The 16,557-nt window shown below is 43.7% G+C and overlaps 2 protein-coding genes across 2 annotated transcripts in view; one reads left to right on the top strand and one right to left on the bottom strand.

Annotated features, from left to right (window-relative positions):
* The window catches only part of SLC9C2 (solute carrier family 9 member C2 (putative)), an 87,281-nt gene extending 84,704 nt beyond the window's left edge, over window positions 1-2,577 (top strand). Inside the window, exon 29 of the mRNA XM_036918481.2 lies at window positions 1,997-2,577. The gene's annotated coding sequence lies outside the window, so the exon portion shown is untranslated. The remainder of the gene's footprint in view (window positions 1-1,996) is intronic.
* A 3,025-nt stretch (window positions 2,578-5,602) lies between these two features.
* Window positions 5,603-15,220, bottom strand: PRDX6 (peroxiredoxin 6). Its single transcript, XM_036918479.2, has 5 exons — window positions 15,001-15,220; window positions 11,096-11,252; window positions 8,104-8,250; window positions 7,214-7,360; window positions 5,603-5,901 (listed from the first exon to the last, which is right to left on the bottom strand). The coding sequence occupies exons 1-5, from the start codon at window positions 15,093-15,095 to the stop codon at window positions 5,773-5,775; spliced, it is 675 nt and encodes a 224-aa protein (XP_036774374.1). The 5' UTR covers window positions 15,096-15,220; the 3' UTR covers window positions 5,603-5,772.
* Between the last annotated feature and the right edge of the window lie 1,337 nt (window positions 15,221-16,557).

Here is a 16,557-nt window from a genome sequence, read left to right as displayed (position 1 = left end):
TAGCAAAATGTAGGTGATGAGAAAAAGACTCGGTGGCAACTCATTCATTTGGAAAAATTGGGATATAGCTCAGTTGAATTATATAAAAATTAAAATTATGACTATTTTTGAAAGATGTTAATTTGCCTCAGGTCCCCATCTCCCAAATTTCCCCTGTTTACCTCTTCCTGTGATATTTAGTTCAAAGGTAGGTCTTTACAGGATTAGGGGTGGGGAGGGTCATACATCAGACATACAGACCTTAGCTTCTAAATATCTGTGCCTCTCCCTTCAGAGCGACCATGCCCTGGGGATGTGCGCCTGCCTCGCTGGGGGTGTGTGGGCCACAGGCTGCTCGTGGGCTTCTTACTGAATATTAATTTTACCTGAAGATCTTTTAAAGGGAGAAAACACATCTAACCATCAGGTTATTTGAAACATTGTTTTGTAGTAAAACAAACATGTTAATGGAGTAGAATAACAAATTTTCATGAATTTGTAAGGTAAAACAAGACTTCAAATTATTTAATTGTGGAGAGTCACTTAGGTCTTGCCCTGACCTCTTTTCATATTTTGCTCGAGAATCGGAGCAAATTTAGAAATGTCTGAGAAGTGCTGCAAGTCATGCCTGGAGTTGGGCGGCAGTGGTGCTGACCACACAGACCCGAGCAGAGAGGAAAGGCAGGTCTGGGGGGCTGGGGGCCGGGGGCCAGAAGGCTTGGTACTCAAGGAGTCAGCTAGAAACCCGAACAGAGCCCACTGCGGCCTGGGGTGGAGAAGGCAGCTCTGACAGGGCCGCAGGGTGCTGGGCACAGACCAGGAGCCAAGGTCTGGCCTTCAGGGGCTGTCAAGAACCCCCTCCCCCAGTTGCCAAGTCCCCCCAAATGAACATGCTTTCTAAGAATGGATGAGGCACTGTGTAAGTGAAACTTCAAGAGAAGTCCCTTGGCCTACCATACTCGCAACCAGATGGCCACCGTTAAGATCCTTCTATTGAGAAATTCTGGTCCTGTACCGTCCTTTATGTCAGCCAGGGTGGTTTGCAGGGTGTTTCTAGGGGCAAGGAAAGTCACACTGACTTACGTATGGTCAATGGTGCCTTTGAGGAAAGCAATTAGCTCTCCTTAGGGCCATCCTCTCCTTTCTTAAAGGGACCCCATTTCACAAATAGAAACCTAATTGGGAGTCAAGTAGTTGACTGAATTGACTCCTCATTTGTCACTGTCTTTCCAGGCCCCATTATTTTTAAAAGTTCTCATGCCAATTTAGGAAAAAACCTTCCAGTTACCCTGTAATTAGTCACAAGGTTAACTGGAACCCAACAATCCTAACATTTTTTTTTCCTCAAGCGCACTTTTGATAGACTAATTAATATAGCATGTCTTTACAAGATGATGTTGGATGGTATAGAGATGCACAGATTTACTAATACAATAGCTTCCCCTTATCTATAGGGGATACATTCCAAGACTCCCAGTGGACATCTGGAACCATGGACAGTACTGGACCCTATATATTCCATATTTTTTTTTCCTACACATAAATTTTAATTTGATAAAGTTTAATTTACAAATGAGGCACAGTAAGAGATTAACAATAATAAAATAGAATAATTACAATATAGTATAATAAAAGCTACATAATGTGGTCTCTCTCAAAATCTTATTGTATTGTACTCGTTCTTGTGATGTGAGGATAAAATGCCTACATGATGAGAGGAAATGAGGTGTATGATGTAGGCATTGTGACCTAGCGTCAGGCTACTACTGACCTGAGGATAGGAGGATCATCTGCTTACAGACAGTGGTTTCCCACAGGTAACTGAATCCTCAGAAAGCAAAACCATGGATAAGGGGGCACTACTGTGATGTATCACTTGAAGCCCTTAATGTGGAAGATCTTTTAGAGGGAATGTTCCAGATAATAAAATCGAGTACTTTCAGTAAGTTTCCTGGTTGCATTTAATAATATTTTTCTTGAAATGGTCAGTCTAATATTTTACTTTTGACTTTTACAGTTGGAAACTGGATCCCATTTTAGAAAAGGATATTAATAGCACTAATGTGATATGTGGAGTCAGGTTAAAGACCAAGCAAATATATTGGCTCAAGAGCTGAAGGATTATCTGGCAAGATTACTTAGAAGTTACTGAAACAATTTATGCCTGCATTTATTTTATAAGCAATGGATGGACTGTTGTAAAAGCTCTAATTTTAAGTAGCTGCATTATTTGTGAGATGTTCAAAAACTCTTCAGGATAATTATAAAATACCCTAAAACTCATGGCATACCAAATGACATCCTGCATCCAGCAAGAGAGCAAGTTATAAAAGAGCACAAATTATCAAAAGCATTGTTAATGTTACTATCTAAACCATATATTTTTTCATTTGTGATATATTTTTCAATTCATGCCTCCCTAACATTTTCCAAAGTAGTTATTCACCCCACTCCGTTTAGTAAATATTGAAAAATGGAACCATGCTCCATAATCTTAGTTTTTGACAGCAAAGTTTAGGAGAAATGAACAATCTTACATTGCATAGTACTGTTTGATATCACTTTTCATTTAAAAAAGTCAAGTAAAGTTGAATTTTATGTTCTGATTGTTTATTGTTTAGAATCTATCATTCCTTTCCATTTCAACAAGATTTTGAAAGAATATACAATTCTTTACTCAAGGGGAAACTGTGATAGAGGTAATAGAAGAAAACACAAAAAGCTGACTCTAACTATTAAGAACCTTCTGGATACCTGACATACAAGGGCAGTGTTTAAGTGGCCAGAAGAGCGCTTGTGTCGGCAAACATTGGGTGTGGGCTACACATTACTGAAACCTGGCTACTGTGGCAGAAACTTACAGGGCTTCATTTTTCTGATGTAACAAGATGTCTGGAAGTAGGCAGGTCGGGACAGGTGCAGCTGCTTGAGGAAGTTATCATGGACCCAGGTCGGCACCACCTCCTTCATCCTTTGCCAGTGAGTTATATCCTCAGGGTGGAAAGCCCACACCTGTCCTCTGTAACCCCATATGCCTTTCAGGAGTACAGCAGGGAGCTTTCTCGGTTTGAAGATTTGCCCTTAGGCAGGAAGGGATCCCACCCCAGTCCAGCCCATCACTTGGCCACACCTATCCCTCATCTTAAAATTAATTTCTCATCTTGCCACTCTTGATACAATCTGGGTGCTTTCACACCCAGGAAATGGGTATTAGGTGAACTGCAGTGTCTGCTGTCCTTTGCATCACAATCTAATGTGTTGTTAAAATTTAGAACTTCTGGTCAATTTGTGGGAGCTGGCCCCTGGGCTCCTCATGATTAATGCATACTGAAGCTTGAGAACCCATACACAAGGTTAGGTTGTTGTTGGTGGTACAGTACCATATAAGAGGCAGACAGAAGACAAAACCTCCTTCTAGGCATATCAGGATGCTTTTGGCCACCAGGAGCTACAAGATTACCTTTCTGCGTATCTTATGACCAAATCATTTGCTGATTCTTTGAAGTCACACAGAATGCCTCTCAAATGCTTCTCTCATAGCCACAATGGTCATATATAAATTCACCTAAGCCATAATGGTCATATATTCATCTTCAATTAGTCAATCTTTGGATGCATAATACAACTTACTCTGTTCTCCCTATGAAAATTGAGAGCAATAATTCTCATTAGGACAACTCTACTCTTCAAGCCCAACAGCATTATTAAAAACATACTTAGGATCACTTCTATCCTGGAAATGCACATTCATTATATTTGGAAAAGCATACTTTTACAAAGCCTCATGGCTTCTTGGCTGCTTAGTGATAGAGCCTGAACTCCATTTGAGGCTGTATGACCCCCTTTTCTTTGAGCTTTCTCAGCATCTTTGTACTGACATCATCTGTGTGGATAGGGTAGAGAGGGCCAAGTAAGACACTGGGGATTGGGCTCCTGAATAAGTGAGGAGAGGGGAATTAGGTTTACTGGGGAAAAGCAGATGAATTCAGTTTAGCATTTGTAAATTCAACGGCAAATGTCCCATCGGTCAGTAAAGACAAGATTCAAATTTGAATAATTAATGGAGAGTTAGAGTTTGACCTGTCCCCCAAGTTAAAGCCAGACTCTCTAAGAGACAAGGACTACAGAAAGCAAACAGTCAAGGACAGAGAAGTGAGGAAGCCATTGCTAGGCAGGTCCCGGGATTAGAGAGAAGAGATTTGCTCTAAGAGGACCAGAGAATGTTATTTCTTTAAGTGCAAAACAACCTTTGATATGGAGAAGAGGTAAAGGTGGGATGCAGGCCCTCTTGGTCCTCTCAGATGAGCATCCCCAGGGCGTGAGCAACATGGGATCTCATATGACATCCTCAACCTCAGTGCTACCATTTTACTCCAGGCTTAATGACTTGTCTACATGTGGCACCAGGGACCATGTTTTACATTATTCTACCTGATAAAAATATAGAGGGCTACATGCAAGAGACTATACCACGTATGGGGTACTTGCTTTTAGAGCTAGAACTCATGAGCTTCCTAAACCTGAGAGCCCATGACCTTGGAATAGTTTAGCATGCTTTCCAGAAAAGCCCAGATTCCATAATCAAGATTCATTTTCTAAGCCCAGCCATTCAATTAAAGCATTAAGTTAGGAGAGCTCTTTTATGGCAGGGGTTGCAAACTTGAGAGACTGCAGGACCCAGGGGTGGCATGGATGGAGCTATGTGAGGGGCCACATGGGCCAAGAGGTGTGGTGAAATTCACATTCATCAGCGACTCCTCCACTTTCATTATATGAAATTTTATGTATCTGTCTTTGGAGAAAAGTACTAATGCCAATCTTAGCAAGGAACCTCTGCCCTTCAGGACAAGAATCTACTAGTACTAAAATGTGACAACAGATGTCTCTGATTCAGTTTTCACAAAGGATTTATTTACTGCTCCCCAAAATCAAAATTCTTCCCCACTACAAGGATAGTTCTATAGTAAAACATTTTTGAACACCCTTTCCTCTCTTCCCAAGGCATGGCGTTTCATGTGTCCATTGTCGTAGAGCAGACTGACACATGGAAACGCTCCGTGTGAAAGGCATATGGCACTGTCATACTGCTCACCTTCTGGTCCACGTCCCTGGCAGGCCAAGTGGAGCCTTTTCTACAGCCTCCCTCTTTTGCTAGACATTTACTGAAAAATATTCTTTATAGAAAAATAAGGATCCCTCCCCTCTGCTCATCCCACTGTAGTTACCTACTGGAAAAGTACAGAGCTAAAGTTTTTTTCCCCCAGCTGTGATCAGAACACTGAATATTGAAGACCATCTAAATAGGTTACTCTAAGTTCTTGGTTATATACTTACATATCTGCAGAGGAACTTGAACCTCAACTTTTGTTGCTTCCCAAAATGAGTAACAGAAGGGAGGGTTTCATTAGAACAGTTAAAAAGAACTGACAATCTTTCTATGATAGAGCAAAGCAAGCTCCAACCATCAACAAATACTACCTCGTGGATCATAAATCCTGCAGAGATGCAACAAGATCTGAGTCTCAAAAATAGCATCTATTTCAAAGAGAGTCACCAGGGAGTGCTACAATCCACGAACAGATCACAACGCTGGTGAAGGCACAGAGGAAAGAACCCCAAGAAATTTCTAGTGCCACTTTCATTTAATAAGCCAGTAGAATAGCAACCTAAAGACCTTGGCTATGATCACATCAAGGCGTTTTTATGGAATTGCTGTTGGAAAACATGATTGGCAGCCGGCACCTCAAGCTCACTGTGCTGAGTGAGCGGTTCCAGTACCGACTCCTTGGAGACCTAGGGCTGGGGAGTGTAGCGGAGGTATTTCTTGCCAGATGGAAGCTCTTTGGTGAAGACTCCTTTTGGGAAAAGTTTTTTGGCTTCCTCTTCAGGGATGGTTGGAAGGACCATCACGCTATCTCCATCCTATTCAAAGACATTGAGAATGGTGGAATTCAGTCTATTGTGAAGTCAAAGGGCAAGAATTAACTTCAGAAAAGTAGCTACAGGGGCTAATGAGAGTAATCAAGTATTATTTGCTACCTCCCCTCAGAGGCATGTTTTCACAAGTTGACCTTTGACACTTCTGTGAGGGAAATATTTCCCTACTCTGTCAAGAAATAGACCTGTCTTAAAGTAATGGATTGCCACTGCACATTAAGATTTTAATTCAAGGTCCTTACTCTTGCCTTGCATAACTGAGTCCTGCCTCTCTCATCCCTGGCCCCTCATCCCCTCCTGCCCCCCTTTCCCAGGCACTGTATCTTTCCTATTTCTCCAACATGCCGGGCTCACTTTTAGGTGAAGCTCCCTCCTGTTCCCTCTGCCAGGATAACAAATATGCATGATGTGGCCCCTCACTTTCTTCTTGTCTTTCCCAAAGAGCCCTTCACAGAAAGGCCTTCCTTGACAAATATAAAACCAATCCTCCCATTCCTGTGCTCCATTCTCCCCACCTTGCCTTGGTTATTCTCTGTCACACTCCTTGCCACCTGGTATGCTACAAACTTGTTTGCCAATGTGTCTCTACCCAGAGGAACGTTAAGTTCTATGAAGGCACAGACTTCATACTGTTCATTGCTATACCTCAGTGCCCACTGCCTGGGCTCAATAAACATACATTCAATGAACAGCTATAGAATTTAAATGATTTGCCTGTCAGAAGAAAACAAAAAAAACCTGGTATTCAGGTTCGCATATTTAAAAAAATGTAGCAGCATTAAGATACTCTTGTGATAGTATCTACATCCTATATAAGGCAGAAATCCTAGAGATTAAAAATTTATGGACAAGTTCCAGAGAATTCTACATGGGTTTAGAAGACTGAAGCTTAAGATAAATGAAATGCTTCATGACATTCACACACCAAATAGTTTTATAGCCGTGACCTACGTGGTCAATGTAAGTTTTGTTGTAAATGTTCTGCCGTCAGAGAAAATTTAAAGGTTTAAAAAAAAAATCCTTTTATTAGGAAAGGGACTCATTCTGACCCATTAATTTGTCTAAATAATCTAAAAGTTAGAAAGCAATATAGGGAGTTGGTGTTTTATATAAAAGTTATTAAAGACCTTGAAAATGGTCCCTCAGTATATCTTTCTTAAACTCGGCCATGAGGAAATCTTCCCAGTGTCTCTGCAGGCAGCAGAGCCCCAGGTAACACAGACCCTGAAGGCGGCCACTCAGAGATGGTCCCCAGGCCTTCCAGGCAAGTGGGGTCCCTGCCCTTTAACATCTTTACCTTCCAGTCCACTGGGGTGGCGACCCTCTTCTCCGCTGTCAGCTGGAGAGAGATAACTACGCGGAGAATCTCATCGAAGTTCCTGCCGGTGGTGGCTGGGTAGAGGATAGACAGCTTCAGTTTCTTATCAGGACCAAAAACAAACACCTGCGAAGCACACAGATGTATAAGTAGGAAGCGTTAGGTGTTTTTCACATTAAAGACTCTCAGAATGCCCTTCATCATTAAAAATGTTCAAGGGTATAAAAAAAACAAAAAACCAAAACCACAAGAACAACCCTAAACATCTAGGATACATCACACTGCTGATCTGGGTGGCCAGGATGTAGATAATCTTCTCCATGTTATTGTTTGAAATTTAGAAGACAATTCATTGGTTTCTGCTGTCTCAGTAAGAAAAGTTGACACGCAAACCGACTCCAGGAAAGGCCTCAGAAGATACTATGCTAACTAGGGACGCTAATCATGGAAACAGACATGAAAGTTGATGCCGGTCCTCAAAGAGTTGTACATTTTTGCTGATGAGGGACTGTTTTTCTCTAGTGGGTTAGGAGAGAACAGGCATTCAAAACCAGAGTGGCCTTACGAAGAATACATGTGATCCATCACTTTAGAGAGGACTGTCAGGAGAGCTAGAGAAGAGATTCCTCACTTCTAGATGACATCTTAAAAAAACTACTTATTTTATGTAGCTTTCCAAAGGCTATGAATTTAAGAAGTTAAAAAAATTTAGCTGAAGATTTTACTGTGCGTCGGCATCACAGATCATCAGTGAGACCGCCGCGAATAGTTATTTTGGAATTGGAGGCGAGCACCTGTTTCCTCTAGCTGCTCCACGCACACTTAGACGTACAGCCTGACGACCACGTAATCTGACTTCCACAACTCACCACACGGGCAGTCACAGGCATGCCCTTTTCGTCCTTCTCTGCTGGGTCCAGCATGCCCAACAGGATGGCAAGCTCCCGATTCTTATCATCAATGATGGGGAAGGGTAACGTTTCTCTGGGCTCCTCACCGTTGTAAGCGTTGATATCCTGCAAGGCAGATGAGAGGGAAAGAGAAATCCAAACCAGGTACATCTTCTGGATTCAGTCAAGAGGGGACCATTATCCCCCCAATTTTCTCTAAGCAATTTTAAGAAAATGAACACTCCTCATCCCAGTTATCACAGACATGAATAACAGTATGGTGTAGTACTAAGGTCATAACCATAGATTGTTTCCATGCCCAATTCTCTTACTGCTGTGAGAAAGCTGCAAGCAGTAAACTCTTTAAAAAGTTGAACAATGTAGAGTTAGATCTCAATTTAGGGTACCTCTGGGTACCCAAAAGAACCACCAGAAATAATGGGTTCATTAAGTCCATTACATCGAGAAATAATGTGACATGCAAAGATTAATTCATAGATCTGGTCCCTTTTCCTCAAAAACACCCTAACTCAGACATTAAGCCGTTGTAAGACAGTTATTAAGAAATGAGGTGAAAAAAATCATAAAACTTAAACACAAGAAGGGAGAGTTGAAAATATACTTCAAGGACAAGTCAAAGGTATATTTTTTATGGGCAGAAAGGCAGAGGTAAATTTACACTGAGGTGAAATCCACACAGAAAACAAAGCCTTTCCAGCCTGAACTAAAAGACAGTAATGTACCGTTCCCCTCTCTCTACCCTCTCTTCCCTTAGTAAAACTTCATTCATCTCTACTTCTCCTATCTTTGGAAGCTTTTCGGTGGGGGGGGAAACCTAGCTTCATTATTTGATCAAGCATTGATACAGCACTTAAGGTGGGCTAACCTCATTATAAGTACATGTGGGATACGTATGAGTAAGACACAGTTCCTGCCTTCAAAGGAATTTCTACTTAGTTAGATGGTTCCCGTATGAAATACCAGCAAATGCAAAAATGTAATACTTGGACGTCAGATTGTGAATGGTGAAGTATACTACCATGTGCAGGACTGCTGCATTAGGAAGGATTCAAGAAAGGGGTAGGACTTCTACCTGGGTCCTGAAGGCTGGGTACGATTTTCACAGGGAAAAGGAAGGCATTATAGGGATGGGAAACAATATTAACGAAACATGTAGGCAAGCCTGAACAGAAACTATTGATAGGAGAGTTTATCAACTCTTAATTACTTTGCATCAGCATTACAGATGACCAGTGAGAGTGCCACTATTACAGTTACTCTGTAATTAAAGATAGGCCCCTATTTCTTCTAGTTGGACATCTATCCCATTTACTTTAGCTAAGTTGGCTTTGTAGAGTTTTAGGCCTTGGCTGGGTAGAGTTTCAGCGAGTACTGGAAAAGAGATTTTAAAGCTGGAATAAGGTCTATTATGTGGAGCCTTGAAAGTAAAGCAGGGGTTTGATGGCATGCCAGACACACAGAACCTTTGTGGATTTCTCAACAGAAATGCAATAGGATAAAAGTGGCATTTATAAACTTTGAAATGGATAGCAACAAATACGACATATGCCTTGATTTTATTATCTTAACTTCCCTTCTGCTGTCACTGGCTGCCTATCAAGCCACCACAACTAAATAATAATTGATATAGCTTCATGCTAGAAGCACCTAGAGGTTTCCTCTATAACTAGTTCCATGTCAAAGTTTGGGCCCTATGTCTGATAGTTAGGACTTGTTTCCCATTCAGTGCAATCACAATTTTGAAGATTCTAAGACAGAAGATCACCAGTTAAGATGAACCCGGGTATGCTCCTATACTTTAAAAGGTAGTGCCTGTTACGCAGTAAGCATCCCTTGAGTCACCCCATCTTTATTTAGTAGGACAGGGCAGCAAAGTCATTAGGATGTTCTCATGTTGAGTGTAGACCACATTTATTGTCCAAGTGAATAGTTTTGTTCAGAGTGGACAAGTCCTTCAGTTCTTTTATTCAACAAATAGGTACTGGCTGCCTGGGATGCAATGAGGGACGAGCACTGTTGCCACAAAATAGGAGCCTCTCCTGGGCCTCCACTCTGGCGGAGAGACACAAACAAGCAAATGAAATCAGTAATGTCCAAGGTATTGTAGTAGATGGTGACAAGTGCTCAGGAGAAAAATTTATCAGAGGTGGATAGGAGTATGGAGGGGAGTTACACCTGTAGGGCACCAAGAAGATCTTCATGAGGTGTCCCTGGAGTCAAGGCCTGAAAGAGTCCAGGACGAGTCACAAAGACACCTGGGGAAAAGTCTTCCAAGTAGGATTCTGGTTGTACTTTGCAGGTAGGGCAGACAAGTTTGCTGCTGAATCAGACGTATGATGTGAAAAAACCATAGGAATTAAGATGACTCCTGGATTTCTGCCTGAGCAACTATAAAAATGCAGTTGCCATTAGCTAAATTAAGGTTCTGGGATTAAGAACAGGAGCCCAGTTTTGAACACAGTGCTGAGTAGGCAGTGGTTATGACCATCTGGAAGCCAGGAGAGTCTGACCTAGAGATGGAAATCAGGGAATCATAAAATATAGATGGGAGTGGATGAGCTTCACCAAGTATAGATAAAAAGAGAAGAGGTCCAAAAAACAAGTCCATGCAACTCCAGCATAAATTAAAGAGTTGGGAGATGATGGTACTCAGTCTGGGCATGAACAGAACAGCCACAGATGTGGCGTCTGGGAAGCCAAGAGGGGAAACTGTTTCAGGACATACAGAGATCAGCTGGTTGAATGGTGCTGATTGGACAAGAAAGATGAGGGCTGAGAACTGACTACTGGATTGAATAAGGTGAAGGTTACTATGTAATCCAAGCCAGATATTCAATTAATTAGAGAAGTCTGAGTCTGAGGTTTACTTGTATCTTTGCCTTAAAAAGCCAAGTTACTCTATATACTTATGACGTGTTCTCTAAAAGCCCATGCCAAATCAGAACTATACCTTGCTCCAGGCAAGATGGTCTTCAACACTGTCTATTGAAAGGGCAATCATTTTCACATTCCTCTTGGCAAATTCTGGTGCCAGCTTTGCAGCTCTGCCAAGCTCTGTGGTACACACTGGGGTAAAGTCCCGGGGGTGGGAGAAGAGAATGCCCCATCTGAAATGAAGGAAAAGTAGGTCACAACCGAATGACGATGTTATCACCCAACATCATGGAGAATGAGAACTCACAAATGCTAGATCAAAAATGGCTTTGCTTTTACAATGAAATGCTTTAAAAAGACAATTACTTATAAAATTTCTGTTGAGAAATACCTTTTGATCTTACCTCTAGAAAAGCCTATGTTTAAAGCCCAATTCAAAGACAGGACATTTATCATAATAAATTATTTTGAAAGACTGTAATTTAAGGGTGTTGCCTCCTTTAATAACTACAGGGCCACCATGACTCCTTTTCAGCTAGTAAACTGTGCTTCGCAAACTAAGTAGCTTATTGAAATAACTATTTTATTCTAAGCACAGAGACTCTGACATTCAGCTCCCAGAATGGGTGTCCCAGTATGCCCTGAATCCAATAAATGCCTGACTGCAGTAATAAAGATTATGTAATCTGAAATAAATAGGCTTCTATCCTCTATTTATATGTAAAATTAAAGTTAACATGTGGCTTACTGAAAGGGAATGGATATAAAAAGTTTTTGTAAAACTACTTTACTGACCTAACCTGACAAACAGGACACCCAATATTTGTGCCTTGACAAAGTAATAGCACTTTTAAGAGTTTTACCTATCTCTTCATTTGCAGTTTTTCTTCTTGCTTTAGACCCAGTAGGTAGAAAAGTGACAGCCTACAATGTACAGATTCTATAACTACAGATTCTCAGATAGCCAGTACCTAAATCCTCACAGCCTAAGGTTAAACTTGTATCGATTTTAAACATGTTTCAAGCTAAAAGTCACCAAAACCCTTTGGAGTACCATTTCCTTCTCCTTGGTGACAGATAGTACTCTTTCTACTGAAAAGAAAAAATTTAACTCTCGGTTTTCCACATGGCTATTGATTTACAACATTTAAGCAGGACTCTGACGATTACTAAATATAGCCTAGATGTCACAATGACCTCTCCAAAGTTTACCAAATTTCCTGAAGCACAAAAAACAAAGCAGAGACAAGGATACTTTCTTCCCACCTCTATATGCCATTCAGCTCTCAAGGCTTCAGGAAAGACCCTCTTATAAAAAGGGTAGGGAAGGGAGGCTTGGGAAGGGAGGAGTAAAATTTCAAGATTGTGGAGGGGTGCGGTATGTTTACTTTTTTATAAAGGGAAATACTGGGGACACACACATTTTGAAATAATTGAAATGTAAGTAAAATCTTGGCCTTAGGTCTAGGGAAAAGATTTGTGTAAGGGTCAGATGTGACTTCAGAGAAAGTCTCCAGAAGTTGAAAAAAAAATGAACAGAGCATTTTTTCCTCCTGTATCGTCAAAAGGGTGATGAATTAGACAAGTTAGGTGTTCTTTTTCCATTGTGAGTCGAGACTGTTTTGCTGATCACGCTAAAGGATCATTTTACGCCACTTCACATCCTCCCTTTTAGAAGCCAACTCCAGTTAATGCATGGCTAGGAGGAGTTGTAGACTTTCTGAGAAAGTCTTCCTATTGCGGGCTAAATCTCCCAACTGCTGCTCTTCAAAGTAATTCAATTACATTATCCCATTTCCTTCCTTCCTCATTTTCAAAAGACAAAAGATTTCCTCTTTTACGGTAAGGGTCCCCACTCAGTAACACCACCACCACCACCACCACCAATGCATGTTTTATTTGGTGAAGATGTGATGTGCAGAAGCTGCTTCTAGCACATACGTACAGAAATAGTGATAAGGCTCAATAAAGTCACCAAACGCGGCACCTAAACCCCTTAGTTGTTTCCAATGGTCAGGGGGCAAAATTTTAAACTATTAAAATTATTTAAATTATTTAAATTTCCAAAAAACACTTGGATCAAAAACTGACAGTTTGACTTGCCATCCCATAAAGAATGGGGTTTGGGAAAAATTATATTGGGCAAATCCACGTATTATAATGACAGAAAGTGCTCAAGCTTCTTTTCGGGGTAGGGCAGGGAATACTGCCCATGCCTGATGGGAAGCAGACTCGTATTTGTTCATAGATGCAGTATTTTTCTCATCTTCCTGCTGGTGGCTCCCAGAGAAGGTACCAATTTTAACCAAGATAGATCAGAAACCAATAAACAACAACCTCCCTTACCCCACAAAAAAGTACGGTTAGCTTAGTGACAGCATTTATATTATTTATAATTATATCATAAATATGCTTTATGTTAATATTTACCTTCTCTCTAGAAAACCTTAGGGTTCTGGCAAATTTTTGTTTTATAGGGTCAGGGCTGTAGGTAGGAAGGGGAAGGACCGTGCTTTGAAAATCCCATGGGGTTCTGGAAAATACTAATACCTAGAACCCCACTATGAGACTGGAATCAGTCTGTATTTCTGAAGTTTTTTCCTGCCTTTAAAGTCTGAGTGCCACTTCTCATCCTTTTTCTAGCCTGGTTCTCTTTCATAATGCTTAGCTTTTCCCTTAACCAGTGGCTGGAAAATGGATTTAAGGGGTGGTAGGGTTGGGTGGGCCTCAAGGATAAAAATCTCTCCCAGTTCTTGGTACAGCCCTGTCAATCACTGATGACTCATAAACTTCCTCGTCTGTATATACATATAGATACCTAGACACTGTTAAGCCTTCTGTCACCAGTGTGCAGGGCCCACTGGGACTCCTGAACCATAACATAACTAGATACATCTGGGATGTTTCAAATTAAAACTAAGCAACTTACAATTGCTGATTCAGGAGTTGTAAAACCAGGGTGACACCAATTTACTCTTAGTCATAACGGTATAACTGCCAGCAGACCATGGGTCACCAATTCGGCTTTCACCAGCAAGACCAAGTGCTTGCTGCTGGAAGCCACGTGGAAGGGGGAGGAGGCACTGAGGCGGCACCACTGGGAAACAAAAGGGTCTCAGAGCGGGGCGGCACGCGTGTCCCGGCGCCTGCCACGGCCTACTCTGCCCAGAATAGGTCACAGCGACTCAACAACCTCAGCGGGCTCTTCTCTCAGTGTTGCAAGTTCTGGAATGAGGGGCACACATACTGAGCGTTCTCGGTTCCTCCCAAAGCTGTTACCAAATCATATCTTGACCGCGGGGGGAGGCTCCGGACAAAAAGTCTTTCAGCCACTTATTTGGTAGCTGGCGGTTTAAAATTTTGCACTTTATGCCGCGAAGCCTGCAGATGTCATTGCAGCAAGCAGAACCCTCAGGTAACACGCTGGGTCCTCTCCGAACCTTCAGCAGCAGTGTCTTCTGACTCGGTCTTAGGCACCAACCCTCCCCAGGGAGCAAATTCCAGAACACAGAAGGAAGGTGCGACCGACGCGACCCGGCCCCTGCGTCCCAGCCTCGGTTTGACCGCGCTACACGCAGTTTACGGAACGAGTCAAACTCACAACAAACCGTTCTCCGCACGGCCCCGAGCTAGCGGACCTGCGGGAGCCTGACTCGTCCAGTCCCCCGCCCCGGAGACAGCCCGGCCATGCCGGGGCTCGGGTGGACTCGGGGGATCCGGGGCCGGAGCCCAGGTGCATCAGGAGTCGGGGGCATCGAGGGGATCCCGGGCCGGGGGCAGGGTAGGGCCGAGGCTGGGGCCCGGGGCCCGGACCGGAGCGGCTCTCAGGCCCCAGCGAGCACGCACGTGAGGGAACCGGTGCGGGAGGAGCGGGCGGAACAGGGAGCCGAGGGGGAGGACGGAAGGCTGAAGAAATATGGAAGGCAGCTCGAGTCCGGCCGTGATCCGAGGCCAAGGCAGGGCTCCGAGGGGGCCACTTACGAGTCTCCCAGATAGTCGTGGAAACGGATGCGGCCGATGGTAGTATTGGCCTCGAAGTTGGGAGCCTCGTCCCCGAGGAGGAGACCTCCGGGCATGGCGGCGGCGGTGACGCGGGAGGACGAGAAGCCGCAGCCGCGACAATCAGCAGCCACTTGATCGGCCGATGGAAGTGTGCGTTGCAGGGTAAGTGGGGCCCTGGGAGGCGGGCGGGAGGCCTAGCCTGGGTGGGCGGGGCCGCGGCGGGGCGGGCGGGGCCGGATGGCGGGGCGGGAGGAGCGGAGGCGGAGCAAGAGGGCAGGGGCGGGGCAAGAGCTGGACGGTCCCGGCGCAGTCCCAGGCTCCGAGCTCCCGGACCCGGTAGGTCCCAGCGCGCGTCCCCTCACGTGACTTGGGTTCGGTGACGTAGTCCCTGGAGGCTAGGTTCGTTGCAGTGCGTTTGGGCTTTGGAGGTGCAAGAAAGCGGGACGCGTAGGGAGGAGAGCGAGGGCAGAATTGTGGGAGGCAGGCTCAGGCCGCGGGCACGGCCGGCCCGCCGAGCGGCAGGAATCTGCGGAGACCCTCCTGCGCACCCCCTGGCGGCCCACTCCGGCAGAAGGGGTGCAGCGACCCCTCCGCTGCCCCTCAGTTAGGGTGAGCGTCTGGAATCCTGACAGCCCCAGCCGCCTCGCCGTCGGGAACTCTGCGTCAGAGGATGTGGCAAGACCCAGACGGGAGTGGGGGACCTTATGTCAGAGGAAGTGGCTTCTTATTGCGGCAAAAATTCTAGCACCCATGTCATTGCCTAGGGGAGTATGACCAAATTTTTACTATTATTTCACTCCGCCTTCCAGAAGTCATTATATGCCATAAAATATTCAACACACCGTATCCTGAAATCTAAATTTAAAATGTAAAATACACTTACTGTGGTCTACTGTGTGCATGTCAACTCGGCCACACAAGGAGGTGGGAAGTTTAGATATATTTATTTGCTTTCTTTGTACCAAGCAGGAGGTAGACAAGATGACTGTTCTCTTGGAGTTCCATTCTAGTGGGGACAGGTAATTAAACAAGAATATATCACATAGCAGTAAATCCTATTCGGAGAGATGAAATAAGATCATGTGCTGGGAGGTGATGGGGAGCTGCCTTGGGTTAGGTGGTCTTGCTTGGGAAAACTTGCAGTATAATTGTAGGTAAACTACTGCTAAGTGAGTGCTCTGGGAATGGAAGCTTTTATCTGTATTATGATAATGGTTTATGCAGTAACTCTTGCTTTGCCATCTATGTACTAGGCACTGTGCCAGGCCTGGCGATACAATGGAGAGATACACAGTCCCTGCTCTTACAGGAAAGATAGAGTTATATGCAGTTGTGATAAAAATGTAGGGTAAATGCTGAGGAGTTGACGCGTGCCAAATGGTTAGAGTTCAGAAGTGGGACAAAAAACCTCTGGATGGAGATTCTCAGCTGTAAGGAAGGCATATGGTGGTGTTGAAGAGCAGTGACTCACATACTGCAATTTCAGTTTGCATCATACTGATGTTTTTGTGTGCGTGCATGCTCATCACATTTACT

The sequence above is a fragment of the Manis pentadactyla genome, chromosome 9, assembly GCF_030020395.1.
Source record: "Manis pentadactyla isolate mManPen7 chromosome 9, mManPen7.hap1, whole genome shotgun sequence".
Classification (NCBI taxonomy): domain Eukaryota; kingdom Metazoa; phylum Chordata; class Mammalia; order Pholidota; family Manidae; genus Manis; species Manis pentadactyla.
This window is presented reverse-complemented; position numbering and strand designations above follow the sequence as displayed.

Bases quoted from the DNA above. Each gene is read 5' to 3' on its own strand.
- PRDX6 (XM_036918479.2), bottom strand. From the start codon at position 15,095: ATGCCCGGAGGTCTCCTCCTCGGGGACGAGGCTCCCAACTTCGAGGCC. The intron at 8,251-11,095 runs GTATAGTTCTGA...TCTGCCTTGCAG, and splicing joins ACCATCTTGCCTGGAGCAAG to GATATCAACGCTTACAACGG. The intron at 5,902-7,213 runs GTAAAGATGTTA...GTCTTTGAATAG, and splicing joins CCACCCCAGTGGACTGGAAG to GATGGAGATAGCGTGATGGT.